Source organism: Chenopodium album, chromosome 17 (assembly GCF_948465745.1).
Source record: "Chenopodium album chromosome 17, dcCheAlbu1.1, whole genome shotgun sequence".
Lineage (NCBI taxonomy): Eukaryota > Viridiplantae > Streptophyta > Magnoliopsida > Caryophyllales > Amaranthaceae > Chenopodium > Chenopodium album.
Window position 1 is genome coordinate 24,962,177 of NC_137850.1, and position 18,679 is coordinate 24,980,855.

Here is an 18,679-nt window from a genome sequence, read left to right on the forward strand (position 1 = left end):
TTAAGGAAAAGTCTGAAGAATGAGATGTGGAACCCAAAGTTTGTTTTGTTAGGTTCAGCTTGTCTCCCATGATTAACTGAGCACGATGATGAATGATCATACGTCCTCACTTGGGGGGCTAATTGTATGGGATGATATCTGGGCATGACCGATATCTTGCGAAGGCACATGACCAGATCACAAGAAGATGCTGATATGTTGCAGAAAGAGGACATGTCGGCCTGTCGCAATTTAACACGTGGCAACAGAAACTCGACACTTGGCACAAAAGGTTGTGCATGGGTGAAAGTCACCTGTCAAGGTAGATTACTATAAATAAGTAGGTAAGACCTCATTAATGAGGATATTAATGACTCTCTCACTCTCTCTTTCTCTACTTTCTCTCTCTTACTTATCTTCTCTTCTAAAACACTTTCTGACTTTATCATCGGAGTGGTTATCCCCGGACCACCCCGGGGTTAGCTAACTTTTTCTCATTGTGTAGGTTCTCAGCTTGCCGATAGAAGTATCAAGATCTCAAGCCCGAATTCTTGGGGAAGTCTGGATCAGACAGAAACAATATATTACCATAATTTTGTGTTCCACCTCCTCGTGTTCTCTTTGGCGTTCCACCACCTCGCGTTTCACCATTGAAGAAGAAGATCAGAGAGCTTGAAAGTGTGCAGAGAGGAATTCGATCTTTGAAGTGAGACAAAATGCAAATGAGAAGAGAGAGAAAATGGAGCATAGAAAAAATAGGTAGAGCCAAAAAAAACGAAGAGAAGGAAACAACTAAAACTAATTGCCTGAAGGAAGCACTCACGTGACGGCGGTAATAAATTAATTGTAGACCAAGTCTATTTTAGAATTTGTAATTTTTTTGATGCACGATTTAAGCTTATACCGTCAAGTAAGACTTTTATAATCCAGTTGACCTCCTCCATTCTTTCCTCTTCTCTCTCCCATACTCTGGACACCTATTTAAACAACAACCCAACGCAAACCAGCAACATCCACTCCCACCAGCTAAACAAAACATCACCTTAGTTTTAAGATTCTTCATAATTTCACCAAATTATCCCACACTTGAATCATTTTTCCTTTAGTTTACAGTTCAACCTCAACCTACCGGTGAAGTTTCCTCTCCTTGTCGGATCATTTGTTTATCCTTTAATTAATATATTAAATTAATTCATAGCTGATTGCTGAAATTCGTTAGTTGAGCTCTCGAAATCGCACGTCTTTTTCTATGGTTTCGGTTAGTTGACTCCATTTTTAAGCAATATTATTCATTTTGCTTTATGGGTTGTTCTCCCTTTTGCTTCATTTTTTGTAATCAGCAGCCGAGTTGGGCAGTCGGAATCGTTCCGATTTTCCGATTCTGAAGACCAATTTCATGGCGGAATGCTTGAATTTCGAATTGGGTATGTTGGGTTTTCGAAGAAAGTGGAAATTAGGGTTTGTTGCCAAAGTTTTATTGGGATTATTAGTGATTTTTTCGCTTTTTGGACCGGCTACGAGTTTGAGACCCTTGAGAGAACGAGCCAGGTCTTGGGGAGATGAGGTTAGTCTTACATAGTTCAGTTTTTGAATTTCATAGAAGTACTTGTTTGAAATTATGTGAATGTTATTGTCATATCAAATAATATCATATATTATTTTCAGTGAAAGTAAGCAAATTTGCTTAAATTTTCATTGTGTTTATAACTTTATAAGCAAATTAGTATGTCTTATGGTGTTAAACCAACGCTTATTATGTTATGGACTAATGATTATTTAGTCTTACTTCCTGACTAAACTTCAAGTTGGTTGCCATTGCAATATACTTGTATGTTATGAATGGGGGTGTGTCTAAGTATATCTGAGGAAACCATATTTTCGCATTTCGCTATTACATATAGTATAATACTAGTAATATGATGAATATGGTTTGTAGTAATCTGCATGTTGTGTACAATGGATTACATACCATACACCCTCCGTTCTTTTCTATGTTCTACTTAGTTATTGTATATGCACATTATATGAAAATATTGAAGAAAGAGCGAGTGAGTGTAAAATGAAGTAGGATAATGTGATAGAGAGAATGTAAAAGGTGGGTGGGTGGGCGTAAGAAAAAGATGAATAAAGTAAGAGAGACTTTGTGAAAAAGAGTGATTATTGTGGGGCAATGGGGGTAAGATGGATAAGGGGTAAGTGAGTAGAACAAAATGAATAGAGACTACAATTTAAAGTGAGTAGAAACAAAAATATAGGATGAGTATTGTAGGCAATGTTTGAAGTGCGCCTACATTAAGCATGTTGTGAATATGCTTGGCATTCATAGGAAGTGGGAATTGACGTATACGATTAGGGACAAATAAAGTAAGGAGCCGCCAACAAGTTTTTAAGGAACTTGTAAACTGTTGACGGATCATTTAAGGCAACCACGATAAAGGGACAACGATAGGCAACAACGGTTGACTCGTGAAGGTTACATCCCATTCATAATTCATGAGATTACTAACTCTATATGGTTCGGAACCACGAATGGAGGATCGGGGATGATGGTACGAAGTAAGTCATGGAGTCACATTCGCCCCTATTGGCCTTTACTCGATTCTTATAGTGAAAAGTGATTCTTGCGATCTCAAAGGCATGCAAGCAAAGATTCAATTTGCTCCAAACTATTATTATGCTAAATTGGTTGAATATTAATGCAACATATAATTCTAAAATATTGTGATCAATTCAATTAATAACAAGATTAAAAAGGAATCTAAACCAGTTGTCCAAATTATCTTATTAGGCGTGATTTTCAATTACATATTCTCTTTAAACATGCAATATGGTGATCAATAATATAACAGAATAAACATTAATATCGGAAGCAATTTAACAATAAATTGTTAGTCAAATCAAATACAAATTAACCTAATCATGATACTAGCAATATAAAAATAAAATAAGTAATTAATTAATTAATTACTCACATTACGCGCGTTTCTTAAAATTGTCACATCATGAATAAATTGTTAGTAATTTCAACAAAAATATAAATCAAATTGAAACAATTAAATTAAATAAAAAGTAGAGTTGATTTGGTCCAAACCCTCAGTTAATTCTACCTTTCACTCCTTGGTTTAAGGACAGAACATCAGGTGTTGTATTATTGTATGGACTCCTTGGAGTGTTTAAGGAAAGAATGATGTAATTAGGAATATAGGTTTAAGGCTTAGAGTATGAGAGAGAGAGAAGAGAATGATTTTTTTAGTGTACAAGAGAGGAAGAAAGAATGATTTGGGGCCCCGAAACTGCAGAAATCAGGTCTATATTTATAGAGGAAATGAGCTGAGGGAACACACAGAACCCTAAAAAGATAAAACCCTAATTTGGGGCACCGTGACACGGCAAAAAGTGCCGTGACACGGTATAGATTACCGCGTCACAGTGCAATAGCTGCCTTAAAATGATAAAACGCGTGCAGCTTTTACGCGGATAAAATACAAAAAATTCCCGTGACACGGCAGAAGCTGATGGACGTAGCACGTGGCGCCCTGTCATGGTGCACTGCTTTTCCCGAAATGCGTCCAAATTCATAAACGTGTGAGAAAAACGCGAAAAATACACGAAAAAAGCACCGTGACACAGTAACCGTGTCACGGCAATATGCACCGTGCCACGTCATCTTTTGCCGCGACGCTGCATTTTAGCTGTGTGGTAATTCCAGTTTTTTATGCGTTTTTAAAACTACTATAACTTTTGATCCGTAGCTCGGAATAAGGCATATAATATATCATTGGAAAGCTTATCAAGTCTACTTTCCAACCCAATTGGAATCAAATCAAAATCATTTGTAGATTTTAAGATATGGCCGTTTTAGTGAAAAAGTGTTGGTTTTGGGCCGAGTTTTGTATTTTGCTCATATTTTCTTCGTTATAAATCGGAACTGGGCTTATGATATATTGTTGGAAAGCTTATTTCAAGGCCTATCCAACCAAATAATAATTAGATCAAAATTATAGGGCCACAAAATTAGTTTCTCTCGGTTTTGTGATGTGGACACGAAAAGTAAGTTATGGTTTAGGGAAATGAGTTAGGAATTGAATTGGTTTGGGAATGAATATGGATTTAAGCACTCCAAAGGTTAAATACTCAACTCGACTAATAATGCGGTGAAAGGTTATTCATCATCGGGTTTGGTTTTGGGGAGACATTTTAGGTATCTACAAGTATGTATCAAGATGAATATCGTATATTACATGATTCGTGCATTGATGTCAAAATCGCATCTTACAGATCTTTTTTATTGAAATGTGTGTCATTCTAATGGCTGTTTTCCTTTTTTACTTTTTGGTGAAAAATGATTTATTTCAAGTTTGGCATTAGATGTATCTTAGTTATACATTAGAAATTTCCCACTATGAACAATTAAATTTTTTGGTGGAAATTAAGCTTTTGAACGCACTTCGATGGTTAGGTATTACCATGTGTAGCTTGACTTGTCACATCAACATTTCCAGTCACGCCATTTTTTGCCATCATATTCTCTAATGGTGAGTCACAAAATATGTTACATGAATGACTGCTTTTGTCAAACAAGCTCTTTCATTTAGCTATATTTCTTAATTTGAGGTAAACCGAGAACTTCTATATTCTTTGATGTTCAGACAAGCTCTTCCATCTAGCTATACTGAAAGCCACCACTGTTCTCAGGTCCTAAAGCCTTGGCAAAAAGCACTAGAGTGAGGTGCAGCGTGTTTGAAGTAAAGAGCACTTTCTAGAAAATAATAATAATAATTTGTGAGGTAAAACCTAGTTGCGACATGAATCAAATGATATTAATGTGGTATGCAGCCACTCGTCTTCATGTGCCTAAGGGTGTGCAGAAATGGACCGGAAAACCGACCGGGAACGGACCGGAATTGGACCGGACCGGACCGGTTGATTCCGATCCGGTCTTCGGTCCTCACAAATTGGGGATTCCGGGTTTCAGGTCCGGTCCGGGTAAAAGCCGGAATATTCCGGTCCGGATCGGAATGGACCGGAAAGTGTATTTTTGTAATTTTTTGGGTGAAAATTTTAAATTTTATGTTTAAATTTCTAAAAAATTTAGGTACAAAACTTGTAATTTATAAATTCTAGGTGCAAAATAGGAAAGCACTCAAACAAAAACAAGACGTTAAAAATGTATGTATATATTTAAGATACTAAAATGAAAAAAAAATAAAAAAATAATGTAACCGGTCCATTCTGGTCCAAAACCGGACCGGACCGGTTGATTTTGGTCCAGTCCCGGTCCCCAAAAAAAATCGATTCCGGGTTCCGGTCCATTCCAGTCCCGGTCCGGTCCGGTTTTGGACCGGTGCACAGCCCTACTGGCTCAGCTTGCCATATAGTGCCCACTGCACCATCAAATCTCAATTCGCATCATTAAATATGTCTCACCTAAGACTTTCTAATGACTTTAGCAGTAGTGCCTTCACACATCTCAGCTTGACTTTCATAAGTTGGGTAAAGTGGATTAGTAGTTCATGTTATTTGGTTATATGAGGCATTATATGGCTTGCAAGTGTTAGAAAAATTGACAAACTTTGGCAGACTTAAAGTCTAAGAAGGTATTTTCAATCTGGAAGGGGTTTAGAGAGTAGAAATAGAGATGATCTATTTAGGGAAGATAATACATTTGATTGGAGTTCCCATAATAAATACATGGTCTATTTCTGTTAATCTTCAGGTGAGGAATCTCTGATATAGGGATGTTCCATTTGTTTGAATTGTGTTAGGGAGATAAAACACTTAATTAGAGTTCCTATGATAAATAAGTTGTCTATTATTGTAACTCTTCAGCGGGGGGATAATCCATTTGTTTGAGTGTGTACAATTTAATCTATCCAATAAATAAGACGGGTTAGAGCTCAGGACACACAGTAAGATCATGCCTTGGCAATAATTATTGACTATTAAGATACTTTGCTACATTTGATGCAGTTGAGATTTGGATTTATCCAGAGGAATAAATGTTTAGTACCAGGCGCAAAGGATCCTAGGAGCCTAGGGCCCTAGGTGTAAGGCGCAAGGTGACTTTTTGTATATGAGGTGCATTTTAATCTCCGTTAAAGAAACATCAAAATATTTTTGTAAAGATAGTAATGTTAGAATAAATGTAAGTTTTAATAAGAAGGGCTTGGTTTTTGTATAGTAGGCTCGTGGAGTCGTTGGACAAAAAGGTTTGACCTTCCTGCTTCCTTACACATGGGTATGGTCTGTTGACATTTCAATTTGGCCAAGAAAATGGAGAAATCTTCGTTATGTAATTGAGTCTGATATTTGGATCTATATACCCATGTCTGAGTAATGTAGCTTTTTAAACAGGATATATTTGAGCAGCCGAGATGTTTTTAGAGATCAATTACTGGTATTGGCTATGCTGCCTTCGATTTTCAATCTGCTACTCTAGTAAAAGTTATAGAAAGCAAGCTAGCTAGCTTTTATACACTTTATTGCTTACTGTAGTTTGCTTGTGTGCAGACAATTTATGCTTATGCGGCTTCATACCTTAACATTTCTGACTAGAAAGTTCTGCTGCACTACTCTAATTAAAATCTTAGAAAGCAGCTAATGCTTTTGTAAATTTTATTGGTTACTGTAGTTTGTTTACGTGCTGCCAATTTATGCTTATGCAGCCTCACACGGTCACACCTTTACATTCCTAATTAGAAAGTTCTGCTGTGCGTCTCTAATCATGTGTTTTACTATTGATTGTCGATGTTACTTTTTCAGTGGCTCTTTGTCAAAAAAGAAGACAGCAATATGGCACCCTTTTCTAGCTGGAACATTAGTGGAACCTACAAAGGTTCGTAATATTCCACTCAAATACGAGTCAAGTGGTTTTTAATTGTATTCCCTTGTCTAATAAGCAATTTCCTCTTATGCATACTCGTATTTTTAGTACTTGTTTTATATATACCAACGTAACTTGGAATGTGGCTCAGATCCTTGAATTGCGACCCATTTCTTTCATCCCCATTTGTGGAATGTTTCCCTTTCTGACCGCTTCCTCTGTTGCGAAAGCCCCACTTAATTGGACTTAATTGCAAATTTAGTGTTTAGCAACGTAAATTTGTCATTAAGCTCCATCTGCATATTCTATCTTTGGTAGTCTTAGGCCCTATTCACTTCACCTTAAAAAAATAATATAATATTAAAATGATATTCAGTAAAATTAATTTCAATTCAGCAAAAATAATTTCAATTAGTAAAAATAATTTCAGTAAACTTAAAGAAGAAATATAATAGAAAATCAGTAAAAGTAATTTCAATTTAGCAAAAATAATTTCAATTCAGTAAAATTAATTTCACTTTAGCAAAAATAATTTCAGTTCAGTAAGTTCAGCAAAAATAAGATGAAGTGAATGGGGCCTTATTTTTCAGTGGTTAAGTTTTAGTATACTTGAATTTTGGGATATAAATTTTGTTTTGCAATTAAAAATTTTTAGATCTCAGCTATTCAATGCTTCAATTTTATTGTTTACATTTCAAATTACATTCATTAACGCTAGCCACCCGCCTCCTTCCCCCATTATATTCTTCTGAATTCCCTAGAGACAGCGTTCTGCATACTGCATTTTGTATCAGCTTCTATTTAAATAAATTGCCAACTGCTATGTTGTTTGAAATTACACATGGGGGTTGGGACACTCGGTGGATTAGGGAGCTTGGAAATTAAATGTAAAGATAGAACTTGTATATGTTCATTATTTTAATGTTGGGATTACAAGAAAGTAGTACAGTGTTTTCTGAAAAAAGCATATCGGACATTACTTTCTACAAGAGTATCAGTTATGATGTGACTAGCCCTTGTGCAGACTAAACAAGTGGATTTTTCATCATTCTTTTTCCTTCTTCCCTTTTTTTTTTTTTTTTTTTTTTGGTGTGTTTGACATACGTGATGCTCTTCTGGCATTCAGGTACTTGGAATTTTTTGGAGTCTGCAAATTTCTCATCTAGATTTCCAGATTTTAAGAGATCAGATGGAAACTCTGTAATTGAGTTGATGAGTACCCCAACAAAAATAACTGGTGTACATTATGTTCAGGTAAAAAATCTGACCATTTTTTTTAACTTCCCTGTGCTTTTAATCTTGTAACATGTTTCTTTTATAGAAGTTTAATATTTGTTGCCATGTTTCTTTCTTTGCGTATGATTACCCTTTACCTCTCTCTTACTTTCATTAGCGCAGGTTCATTTCTTTCTCTCCATCTCTTTCCTCATCACATGGATTCCTAAAATTCCGCGCATCCCCTAGGTGTTGCACATGAGTAATAATTAAAAGAATTGAGGAAGTATTTGATGAGCAAGTGTAAAAGCTATATGGCTGTGATCAAATTAACAACTCAAGTTTCCAAAACTACAATCAATGAATCTTAGGACTCATTGCCCTATGACATCAGTCCTATCTACACTAAAATTTACTTCGATGAAATAAACCACTCCTTTAGCTGTAACTTTCCTTGGCATTATTAAGTTTTAACAAGTATAGTTGTATATTTTGTTCAATGTGGGTACTTTATGGCTCCAAAGAGCACCATTACTTGCTTGCCATATGTAATCAGGTGTTGCAATTTGCAACTGCCACAGAGAAGCTTCTTCTTTTACTTTCTTTTCGTCGTTTCTGAATTTACCTCAAGATTCCAAGAAAAAGTGCTACAGCTTGAATAAGTGTTCATGCCAATGTACAAATAGGCTTGCCTAGGCGCTAGACGGTTAAGGCCATGCACCTTTTCAAGTGTAGGCGTGGTGAATTTGATGAGGTGTGTCTGAGGCTTAGCTAGAGACGTGCAAATGATTTTCCATAATTACTTTCATTGATAATTAAGTGATCCCAGATTCAAGTGCATTAGGCACACTTAGGCACGCCAAGGGTGCAGGGAAATCCCTATTGCCTTTGATGCTCCTTAAGCCATTTTTTTGTTATATTGGTCCATCTTTCGACTTTGTATTTTAAGCTTAAGTTTCTTATACTTTCTCCGTTTCTTTATGCTTGCAACACTTCCCTAAAATGGAAATGTCATAATGCTTGCAACCCACTAAAATTAGAAAGTTTTTTTTTTGTTAAAAGTTATACTATTTCCTTTAATTTAATCTCATGGCCCACTAAATTATTCTCATAACCATCTCTCACCCTCATTTTAATTGAATTAAATCATATGAGCCCCACTTTTCTTAAATTAGGTTAGATCCCGTGCCATGCACGGTGATTTATAGTTATATATAGTTATACTTTATTGATTGATAAGTATTATAATCATAATTAAATTAGTCGAGGAATAATTAAAGTATATGATAGGTTAATCTGATTTGGTACTTGCATTTTTTAATTGTAACATCTAATACATAAATAGAACAAATTGGGCAAAAAATCTGTGCAATCTTTTTTCTTGTTGTAAAACATGTTACAAAGTATTTTAAGAATATAATATTATGGTTTATAGTTGCTTATTTTTTTTAGAAAGATTTGTGAAATCTTTTTATTTTAAATATAATAATTACTAATATGGGATTTGTATGAAACATAATATTATTTTTGTCAATGATTTGTTACCTTAAATAATTCTCGTAGATTTTTTTAAATAAAAAAAGAAAAATAACTAAAGACACCAGGAGATGACACATGTCATTGCTGGTGTGTCTTTTAGTAAAATGTTATTGATACCGTGAAAAAGTGTGTGTTGCAAGTATAAAGAAACAAAGGAAGTATTAGTTAGTTTGAGCAATCTTTGAAAGAAATCTCTTTTTTTTTTTTGCATATGGAGAAATTGGATTTTTCTTATATTGTTATAGAATGACCACAAGTTTTGTTTGTGGGAATTGGAACTTGGAAGGGAGAAAGAGAAGAAATTGCTTTGGAGGTATGATGGCAATTCTGTGGAGTATTTGGCTGGAGAGGAATGGTCATAATTTTTTTAAGGGAGTAGCTGCATATCCTGAGATTTTGAGGTTAGGGTGATTTTGTTGGCATCTTTATGGGCTAAGAGGTGAAAGGTGCTTTCCTTTTTAATCGATAGGAGAGATACAAAGGAATTGTTTACTCTGGAAAGATACGAAAAATTACCAGGCTGAAAGAATTGAAGTAGCATTCACAGAAATGATAGAACAAGTTATGGTGGCCTGGTGGGTCTCCTCCACCCTTCCCTAAATTAGATATTTTCTCAGGACATATTCCTTTTTATGCAGTCTGACTGTAGGCAACAAAGCCATTAACCAACCAGCAAAACCTGTTCTGGTACAAAAATTATACTCCAAATTCATCTGCTCATGCAACTTTCTGCTTCTCAGTTCCTTCCCTATCATTTTTAGATACCCTCTAAATGTCAATTGTTACCTTGTTATTGTCATAGAGTAACTTCAAGTTGAACGTGGCTTTAGTTACATGCAAATTCATCTTGGACCAACAACTACTCCCTCCATCTGAATTTAATCTTTACACTAATCTCTGCGCGGTGTTATATTGTGAGATTTTTGTGTACTGTCAAATCCAAGATCCATGATTAATAGCCGTTCTGCAATGAAACAACTGATTTCTAATTCCATGAGGTGTGAGACCCTAACTTTTGGTAGTGGGTGCAAAGAGGTAATAAAATAGTAATTGGTCCATGAAATAAAATTGGGACAGATGTAACAGGGAAGGGTGAAGATTAAAGTAGGACTGAGGGAGTATCAGCTTTAGGTTGATGGTACATTTTTCATGGTATAGCATGGCCATCCTGGAGCCCGTCCTCAAATTGCGATGATCTTTAGCAATTGCTGTATCACGTACTTTAGCACTTGGATGCAGTTTTAGGCCCTGTTCTTTTGAGCTTCTGGCAGGGCAGAGCAGAGCAGATTTCAGCAGAGCAGAGCAGATTGAAGCAGAGCAAAGCAGAGCCGAGCCGAGCACAGCAGATTTCATTAATATTAATATTATTATTACTAATATTATTATAATTACTAATATTATTATTACTATTATTATTATTATTATTTTTACTATTACTATTATTATTATTATTATTACTATTACTATTATTATTATTATTATTATTACTACAATTATTATTGCTGCTGCTACTACTACTACTACTACTAAATTTTATTATTAAATATTAATTATAATTAATAATATTTATATTATTAAATATTAATTATATTATTATTATTAATATTATTATTATCAAATATTAATTATGTTATTATTAATATTATTATTATTAAATATTAATTATATTATTATTAATATTATTATTATTAAATATTAATTATTATTATTATTAAATATTTATTATTATTATTATTAAATATTATTTATATATTATTATTATTAAATATTAATTATATATTATTATTAAATATTTATTATTATTATTAAATATTATTTATATATTATTATTATTAAATATTAATTATATATTATTATTAAATATTTATTATTATTATTAAATATTATTTATATATTATTATTATTAAATATTAATTATATATTATTATTAAATATTTATTATTATTATTAAATATTATTTATATATTATTATTATTAAATATTAGTTATATATTATTATTTTTAAATATTTATTATTATTATTAAATATTATTTATTTATTATTATTATTAAATATTAATTATTATTATCATTAAGTATTAATTATTTATTATTATTATTATTATTAAATATACATTATTTTTATAATAATTCAATATTAAGTATTAATTTTAAGCAGAGCAGGGCAGAGCAGAGCAGATTGAAGCAGAGCAGAGCAAAGCAGAGCAGATTTCAGCAGAGCAAAGCAGAGCAGAGCAACTCTAAAGAACGGGGCCTTAGTATTCTTGCACTTATTTGTTGATAAAATTGAAGGTTTTACCTAATGAAGCTGACATTTTTGTAAACGTGTTTGTAAATGTACACCTGATGAACACGTTTGTTTCATCTAATGGACCTCATGAACATGTGAGCCTGTGAAATTGAAAAATTAAATCTGCATACTTCAATTAGTGATTATGTGCATATGGGATACAGTCTAAATCACTTTGTGAATAGTTAACAGGTGAATGATGACAGGAAAAATAATGATATTTTTTCCCCCTTGCTCTATATAGTATAACAGTGTAACTGTTGTTTGGGTTATTCTTAAGAAATGTGCACAATTTTTGAAGTCCTGGCTCTTTCCTTGTGAAGTGAGAAATTGTTCTCGCTTTCATCTGTTATTCCTTCTCTGTTACTTATTCTGGCGACTTGTACACGCAACAAACTACTGGATTTCATAGGCGCCAGCCATTTGTTATGGATTTAAGTGTGAGTTAGTGAAACTCAAAGCTTTAATGCTGATTTTAAACCCAGCTAACTTGTAATTTTTCTTACTTTGCTGATGTAATGCATAAATAGTAGATTGCTTGCTGATGCTTTAGGGTTTATGTGCCTATTCCAATGGATGATTCCTTTATGCTAAAAGAAGGAAGGGGGGGGGGGACTTTTTTCTCAATCTTTCATTGTATTTATCTCTTTTTCCCACACCTACTATCATTAACTTTTATGACAAGATTGTTATATTCCTTGGCCATTACCAGGCATTTCGGAGGCGTATGGTTGAGATAAAAAAAATTGGGCCCTAGTTGACAAAAATAAAAAATTAAATTGCAATGAATATATGTATTTAAAGTAATCCTTCCGCTCTCTATTTTTCTACACTTCTACTCAATTTCCATTTTGGTCAATGTTTCTTTTTTGCTCTAAACACTTTGCTTACTCTATTTTAGGGTTATCCCTTTTATTGTTTTACCCCTTACACCTTACAATCTGTGTTACTCGGACACGGAAAAATTACCGTCATACCCAGGTCGGTACGACCCGACACGGATCCGGGTATGAAATCCGTTCCGGATACGTCATCTTACTCTCGGGTACGGCCGTAATTAAATCTCAGAAATTCAGACTATTAACTTTAAGCTTTGGCGAGTTCATGGCTTCAAGCTCTTTGGAGCTTTAAAAATGGTGAGAAGATGAATCAACAATATAGAGGAGAGAGGAGAGAGAAATAAAAAATAAATGGCTTATGGCTGGAGAGAGAAATATAGACTGACAAGTATTACTTTTCTTTTGAAGAAAGACCGACAAGTACTGCTACACGCTACCCCACACTTCATTTTCTCTTTTTTTTTGAGAAATTATAATCTATACTTTTTAAAGCTTGCACAGTAAATAAGAGTACTTTATATTTTTTTTATTAAATTTGTGCAGTACATTTCTGGATTGGGTAAATAGTACTACACCATATAGTCTAATACATAAAAACTTGTTAACATTTTTATGGGAACTTGCCACAATTATCCTTTTTTTTTTCCTTATATTGCCGTACCCGAGTTCAAAGTTAAGGCGGTGTCCCTGTGTCCTAAATTTTTGAAAATGACGTATCGGACACTCGGATCCGTACCAATATCGGATACCCGTACCCGTGTCAATGTAACATAGCTCACAATAATTACACTTTTCCACACTCTTTATTATTTTGTTCACCTAATTCTTACATCTTCCCTATCTTTTTATATTCTCTCTTACTCTATTATAAACACACTCACCTCTAACAATATTTTTTTTAGTTGCGTATTTACGTTAAGTGAGTAGAACATAAAAGGATGGAGTGATTATATTGTTTTCTTCAAAATGGTTCTTCTATTTATGTTTAACAAAAGATCAATTAAACGCATCAAGTTCGTCATTAACCAATTCACAAAGCTTCAAACCCTAAATCGAAATTCTGCTATTGTCAAGCTAAAAACAGAGAAAACGAAAAAAAAAGAAAACCTTAAGGATGCGAATCTTGTGATTGAGAATGCGAGAAGCTCTAACGATGTCTTCAGTGGTCAAATTGGCTAATTGGTCCTTCGACTCCTCCCGGAAGTTACTATCTTTCGACATCACCGCTGCTGATGCCAACGCCATTGAAGGTAGGAGGAGTTACTGATGAGCAGTAGGAGAGTGATGCAGCGGAGAGAGAGAGAGACTGGCTAGTAGAGAGAAGGGGCGACGGCAGGGGTGGAGGAGGGGTGTCGGGCCGGCAAGGGAGGCTGGGTTAGGCGCCAACAGGGGTGGCTGAATGGTGGGGGAGGGGGTTTAACACAATGTTCTTATTAACTCCTTGTTGTCAGAGGTTTTACTTCCCTAGTTAGTATGTTAACTGGATACTTGATAGTGGCTGTTTTACTTTAATTGTTGGAGGTCTTGTTCCTTACTATTTCTACAAATTTAATTCACAATGTTTTTTTGATGTTCAAAGAAAAATTATAACCTCTTCCTTGCACATTTAGCTACAACAGTTTGATAAAAAGCTCACGCACTTTTAGTCAAAATGTTGTAACAAAAAGTGAACGGAGGAAGTATATTAGTGCTGCACTTTTTTTTTTTCTTTACATGTTTAGTTCCCCCTTACAGAAATGCATTTAACCATAAGCTATAGAAAACAGTAGGAGCTGATCAATCCTCTAAAGTTCTGGATATGAGATGGTATAATGATTTTTTGTGAATGTTTTTACAATCTTCTACTTGTCATCATTTTGCTGATTACTCAAGCCTTAACTCTATTTGCAGGGAGTTATTATATTTCATGACGCTTTTGATGATGATCATGAAGGAGGTAGTGCTCAAATTCGGGTAGAAGGTGTATATATCTGGCCATTTAGGCAACTAAGAATGGTGGCGAACAGGTATCTATCTATGCTGTTACTGGATCTGTATATTCTATGTGAATACACTTCAGAGATCAATTTGGACGGACATGCTTTTCTCTCAGCTCCACCACTGATATATATTGTGGATGTATAACTGTAAAAAGAATAGAATCCCATGGGTCTTGTAACCTTAAAAAAAATTCTAACGGTTTCTTGTGCAGTGGAAAAGATGGTGAGTTTGGTCCAGAAGAAGACTACCTGTTATCTAATCCATATCATTTGGTACCTTCATATCCTTTCTCTAAATTTACAATCTCATTGTTTTTGTTTCATATTTTTTATTTGGGATGAGTGGCTAGATTTTGATTGTCAGATATGGCCTTTTTAGGGATCTTGCCTTTGCTTTTGTCGGGAGTTTCATATTCTTAAAGCTGAAAGGTGGATCTTATCTAGGCTCATGTATCTTGTGGGAATATTTGTATGATGGAAGGGATAAATTTCTGATTCAGGAGTTTCTGAAATTTAAATTTGATGTACAAAATTCTTTGCAAACTTGAATATCTAAAAACTTGTTTTGCCATAAAGTGTGCAACTGTGTTTTTTGCTTGTGTATAAAAAATTATATCATTTTTTGTCCTATCCTTGGTGGAGTTTTTAACTTAGGCCTAGCTCTCTCACCTCATTCAATATCATATTCTGTAAAAATAATTTAAGTTCAGTAAAAATAAATCAAATTCAGCAAAAGTAAGTTCAGTTTAGTAAAAATATGTTTTGATCAGTAAAAATTAGTAACTTTAAAGAACAAATATAATCGAGAATCATTAAAAATAAGTTTTAATCAGTAAAAATAATATGAAATATAAATTAAGGAAAAATAGTTTAATTTTAGTAAAAATAATTTTAGTTCAGCAATAATAAGGTGAAGTGAACAAAACCTTATTTTCCAAAGGGCTTTTAGATTTACCAAGTGAGAACCCTATGTTTGAGTTATTGCGTTTGGTAATGGATGACTAGAATTGTTAACAACATTATTAATGTTGAGTGGCAATTGTTGTTGTTGCCACTGCTTCTATTGATTGCTGTCTATTGGGGTAAGGTTGTTTTTATCAGAACTGAACATTTTTTTTTTGTTTAAATGTTGAGCAGCTTGGAGTTTTCTCCTCACAAGTATTTCAAGATTCACCACATGATAAAATTTGGAGAAGAAAAAAATGTAATTAGCCTTTCTTTTATTTATCACTTATGTTGTGTATGGCCGTATGCATATTGACACTTGTTGATATTTTGATTGTGTATGTTCATTTCCTCTTTGCAGCTCAAGTTCATGACATAGAGAAACACTGCAATATTGAAATTGCAGCTCAAGTTTCACGTGTTGCTTCCTTGCAAAATGGTATCTGATTTATTTTAGACATCTTTCTTTTCAATATTTGTTTATCTTTCTTTATTCTTCTGTCCTTTTCTGTTTAATATGGAAACCACTTAGCTGTGTTCTTTCTCTTATAGGTTCACCAGTTGCGATTGTTAATTGTAATTGCTATTTCGCCAAATAATTAGATTTTTCAACCACCATATTTAAGATGACATGTACATATATTCCTCAGTATTGGAACCCTTGTAATACTCATGATAGTTTTTGTACGTGAATAAAGCAAAAACTATTAAGAAGTATCATATGAAATTAGGAGCTTTGGATCTAAACAACCTTAAGTTATTAACATCATTTGACTTCATGTAAGATAATTCAGATGTAGGCTAAAATGTTGAGGCTATATAGTGAATTCTAAACGTATGAGCATTTATATTCAAGTTCTATTCGCATTGACGCCCTGATGTTTCATTAGTGTCATCTACTTCCTCTGCAACAATGCAACACACCTTCATTGCATGCACTTTGAGGAAGAGATTAGGTTATGTAAACGGACAAATCAATCAAAATAATTTAGACACGTAGTTCCTAACCCTTCTCTATTCTCAATGTTAAAATATTATGATAAAGTCACTTATTTACATACTTTAATCATCTCCTAAAAAAGCATGCCCAATGGTTGTGTTGCAAATAAAAGAAACAAAGGAAGTATATTTTTTATGATTAATTAACCAAACAAAAAAGTTTTTGTTTTTTTTTTCCTCTTTTGTTTACATTTAAATACTTTTGGTTCTAAGATTTTATTTTTATTTTCTATTTTTTAATAATATAAGGATTTAAGTGATATCATCTCTCTCTCCTCTCTCTCTAAGCTTTTTGTTGATTTTCCATTGGTGTTATGTTATGTGTTCTACTTTTGTCCGTTCCTTTTGTTGGTTACACTTTTGCTTTGTTTTGTTTAGGAAAACTTTTTCTTACACAAATCTCACATCCTACATGTTCTTACTTTTTCTTATAAAATCCTACTTACAACACACTCTTTCTTACTTTTTCTTTTCAAACCCTACTTTGGAACACTCTCTTATTTTGGAGAAAGAAGCTATGTGGAACGAATATTGCCTTGCCCTAGATATGTCGTAACAGTGGCAGATCTAGGATCTGGGGAATGAGGGTACAAAATTAAGTTTGATAATAAAGAAATAATAAAATAAAATTACAAAATAAAATATGGAGTGCATACAATAATTTTTTCGTAACTAAATTTTGAGATAATATAGCATTTCAATCTGCAAGGCCTATAAATTATAATTGAGTACTAAATGTGTTTGTTGGTATAAAAAAAGAGACTACGTAAGAGACCAGTTATTTGTGAAAACAGCTCTCTTTGATCGAAAAGTACTAACCTGACGTGTAAAGATTAAAAATAAAACCTAAGAGACCATTTTTTTAAACAGGCGGTCTCTTTGAATTAAACACAAATAAGGCAAGGCTGATTTGTTGCTTTAGCCAATTACTTAACAATACCTAAGAGACCCAATATTGTAGATAGGCTGTCTCTTTTGTTATCAGTTTTTTATTTTTTATTTATTTATTTATTTTTCCAGAATGGGGGTACAGCTGTACCTCTGTGTACCCCCGGATCCGCCACTGCCAAGTAATGTTTTCCTTTATTTTGTTTTGGGATGAATTTTCAAGTTTGTGAAGGTGGACGACCATAAAAATATTTAGGCAATTTAGCAGTCCCCAATATGTCCCCACACTCGTTGCGTACACCCAATTTTTGGCAAGAAATGTTGGGTACAAATTTTTTTGGTTGTACTCATACCTACTTTCTCTCTCAATCTGTTTCTGAATTTTTTGGGGACGGAGGGAGTTAGATGAAACCTAATTGATAATTACTTGAAAAGAAGATTTTGAGGTAGTTTGTGTGTAAGTGCGTAAGTTGTGGTAGGCTTGGGAATATATTTATCAAAAAAAATAATAATAATAAAAAACATTTCCAAAATATTTGGAATAAAGTGAAAGTGTTAGAAACAACTCTATAAAATGGAAATTTTGTCTATAAAAACCTTTTAAAGCAACATTTTTATTGGAAAAAAGACGATTCAAAATTTATTTTGTTGAAGACAACCAACCCTAACTTTTCGACATTTACTTGCTTAAATCCTGCGATAACTCCCCATGTCTAGGACACATAGGGGTGTCCATTATTCGGATTAAAACCGAAATTCAATCCAATCCAAACCGAATTATCAATTCGGATCGGATCGGATTGAATTTTTTTGAAAATTTGAATTTTCGGATTGGATCGGATTGACTCTAATTGAATTCAATGCAAACTGAAAACCGAATTGTAAAATTAAGCTTGTATAAATATGTATTTCTTTAATTTTTGAAGTTTAGCTCTAATACTTACTACTACATAAAATATATTAGAGAGACTTTGTATTAATTAATTAATGGCTTGATATTGAACTATTTATTTTAATAATGATTTTGAAGACTTGTAATTATATTAAAGCTTTATTTTTATATCGCATTAGGCGCTAAAAAATATTGTATTATAATTCGGATTTTCAGATCGGATCCAAATAACCAAATTTTAATTCGGATTGGATTGGGAGAGAAATTCGGACCGGATTAGAAAATTGAAAA

General features: G+C 33.5%; 1 protein-coding gene across 4 annotated transcripts in view; it reads left to right on the top strand.

Annotated features, from left to right (window-relative positions):
* The first annotated feature begins 928 nt into the window (after window positions 1–928).
* The window catches only part of LOC145587703 (transmembrane E3 ubiquitin-protein ligase FLY1-like), a 29,201-nt gene continuing 11,450 nt past the window's right edge, over window positions 929–18,679 (top strand). For 2 of the 4 annotated variants that reach the window (XR_014101376.1, XM_081644404.1), the window contains exons 1-7: window positions 929–1,543; window positions 6,742–6,814; window positions 7,929–8,056; window positions 14,576–14,691; window positions 14,877–14,937; window positions 15,802–15,868; window positions 15,971–16,048. Coding sequence is in view for 3 of the 4 variants with exons in the window: in XM_081644404.1 (XP_081500530.1) it covers window positions 1,376–1,543; window positions 6,742–6,814; window positions 7,929–8,056; window positions 14,576–14,691; window positions 14,877–14,937; window positions 15,802–15,868; window positions 15,971–16,048 (691 nt within the window). In the remaining variant the exon portion in view is untranslated. The remainder of the gene's footprint in view (window positions 1,544–6,741; window positions 6,815–7,928; window positions 8,057–14,575; window positions 14,692–14,876; window positions 14,938–15,801; window positions 15,869–15,970; window positions 16,049–18,679) is intronic. The other 2 variants (XM_081644403.1, XM_081644405.1) reach the window with 2 other exon arrangements.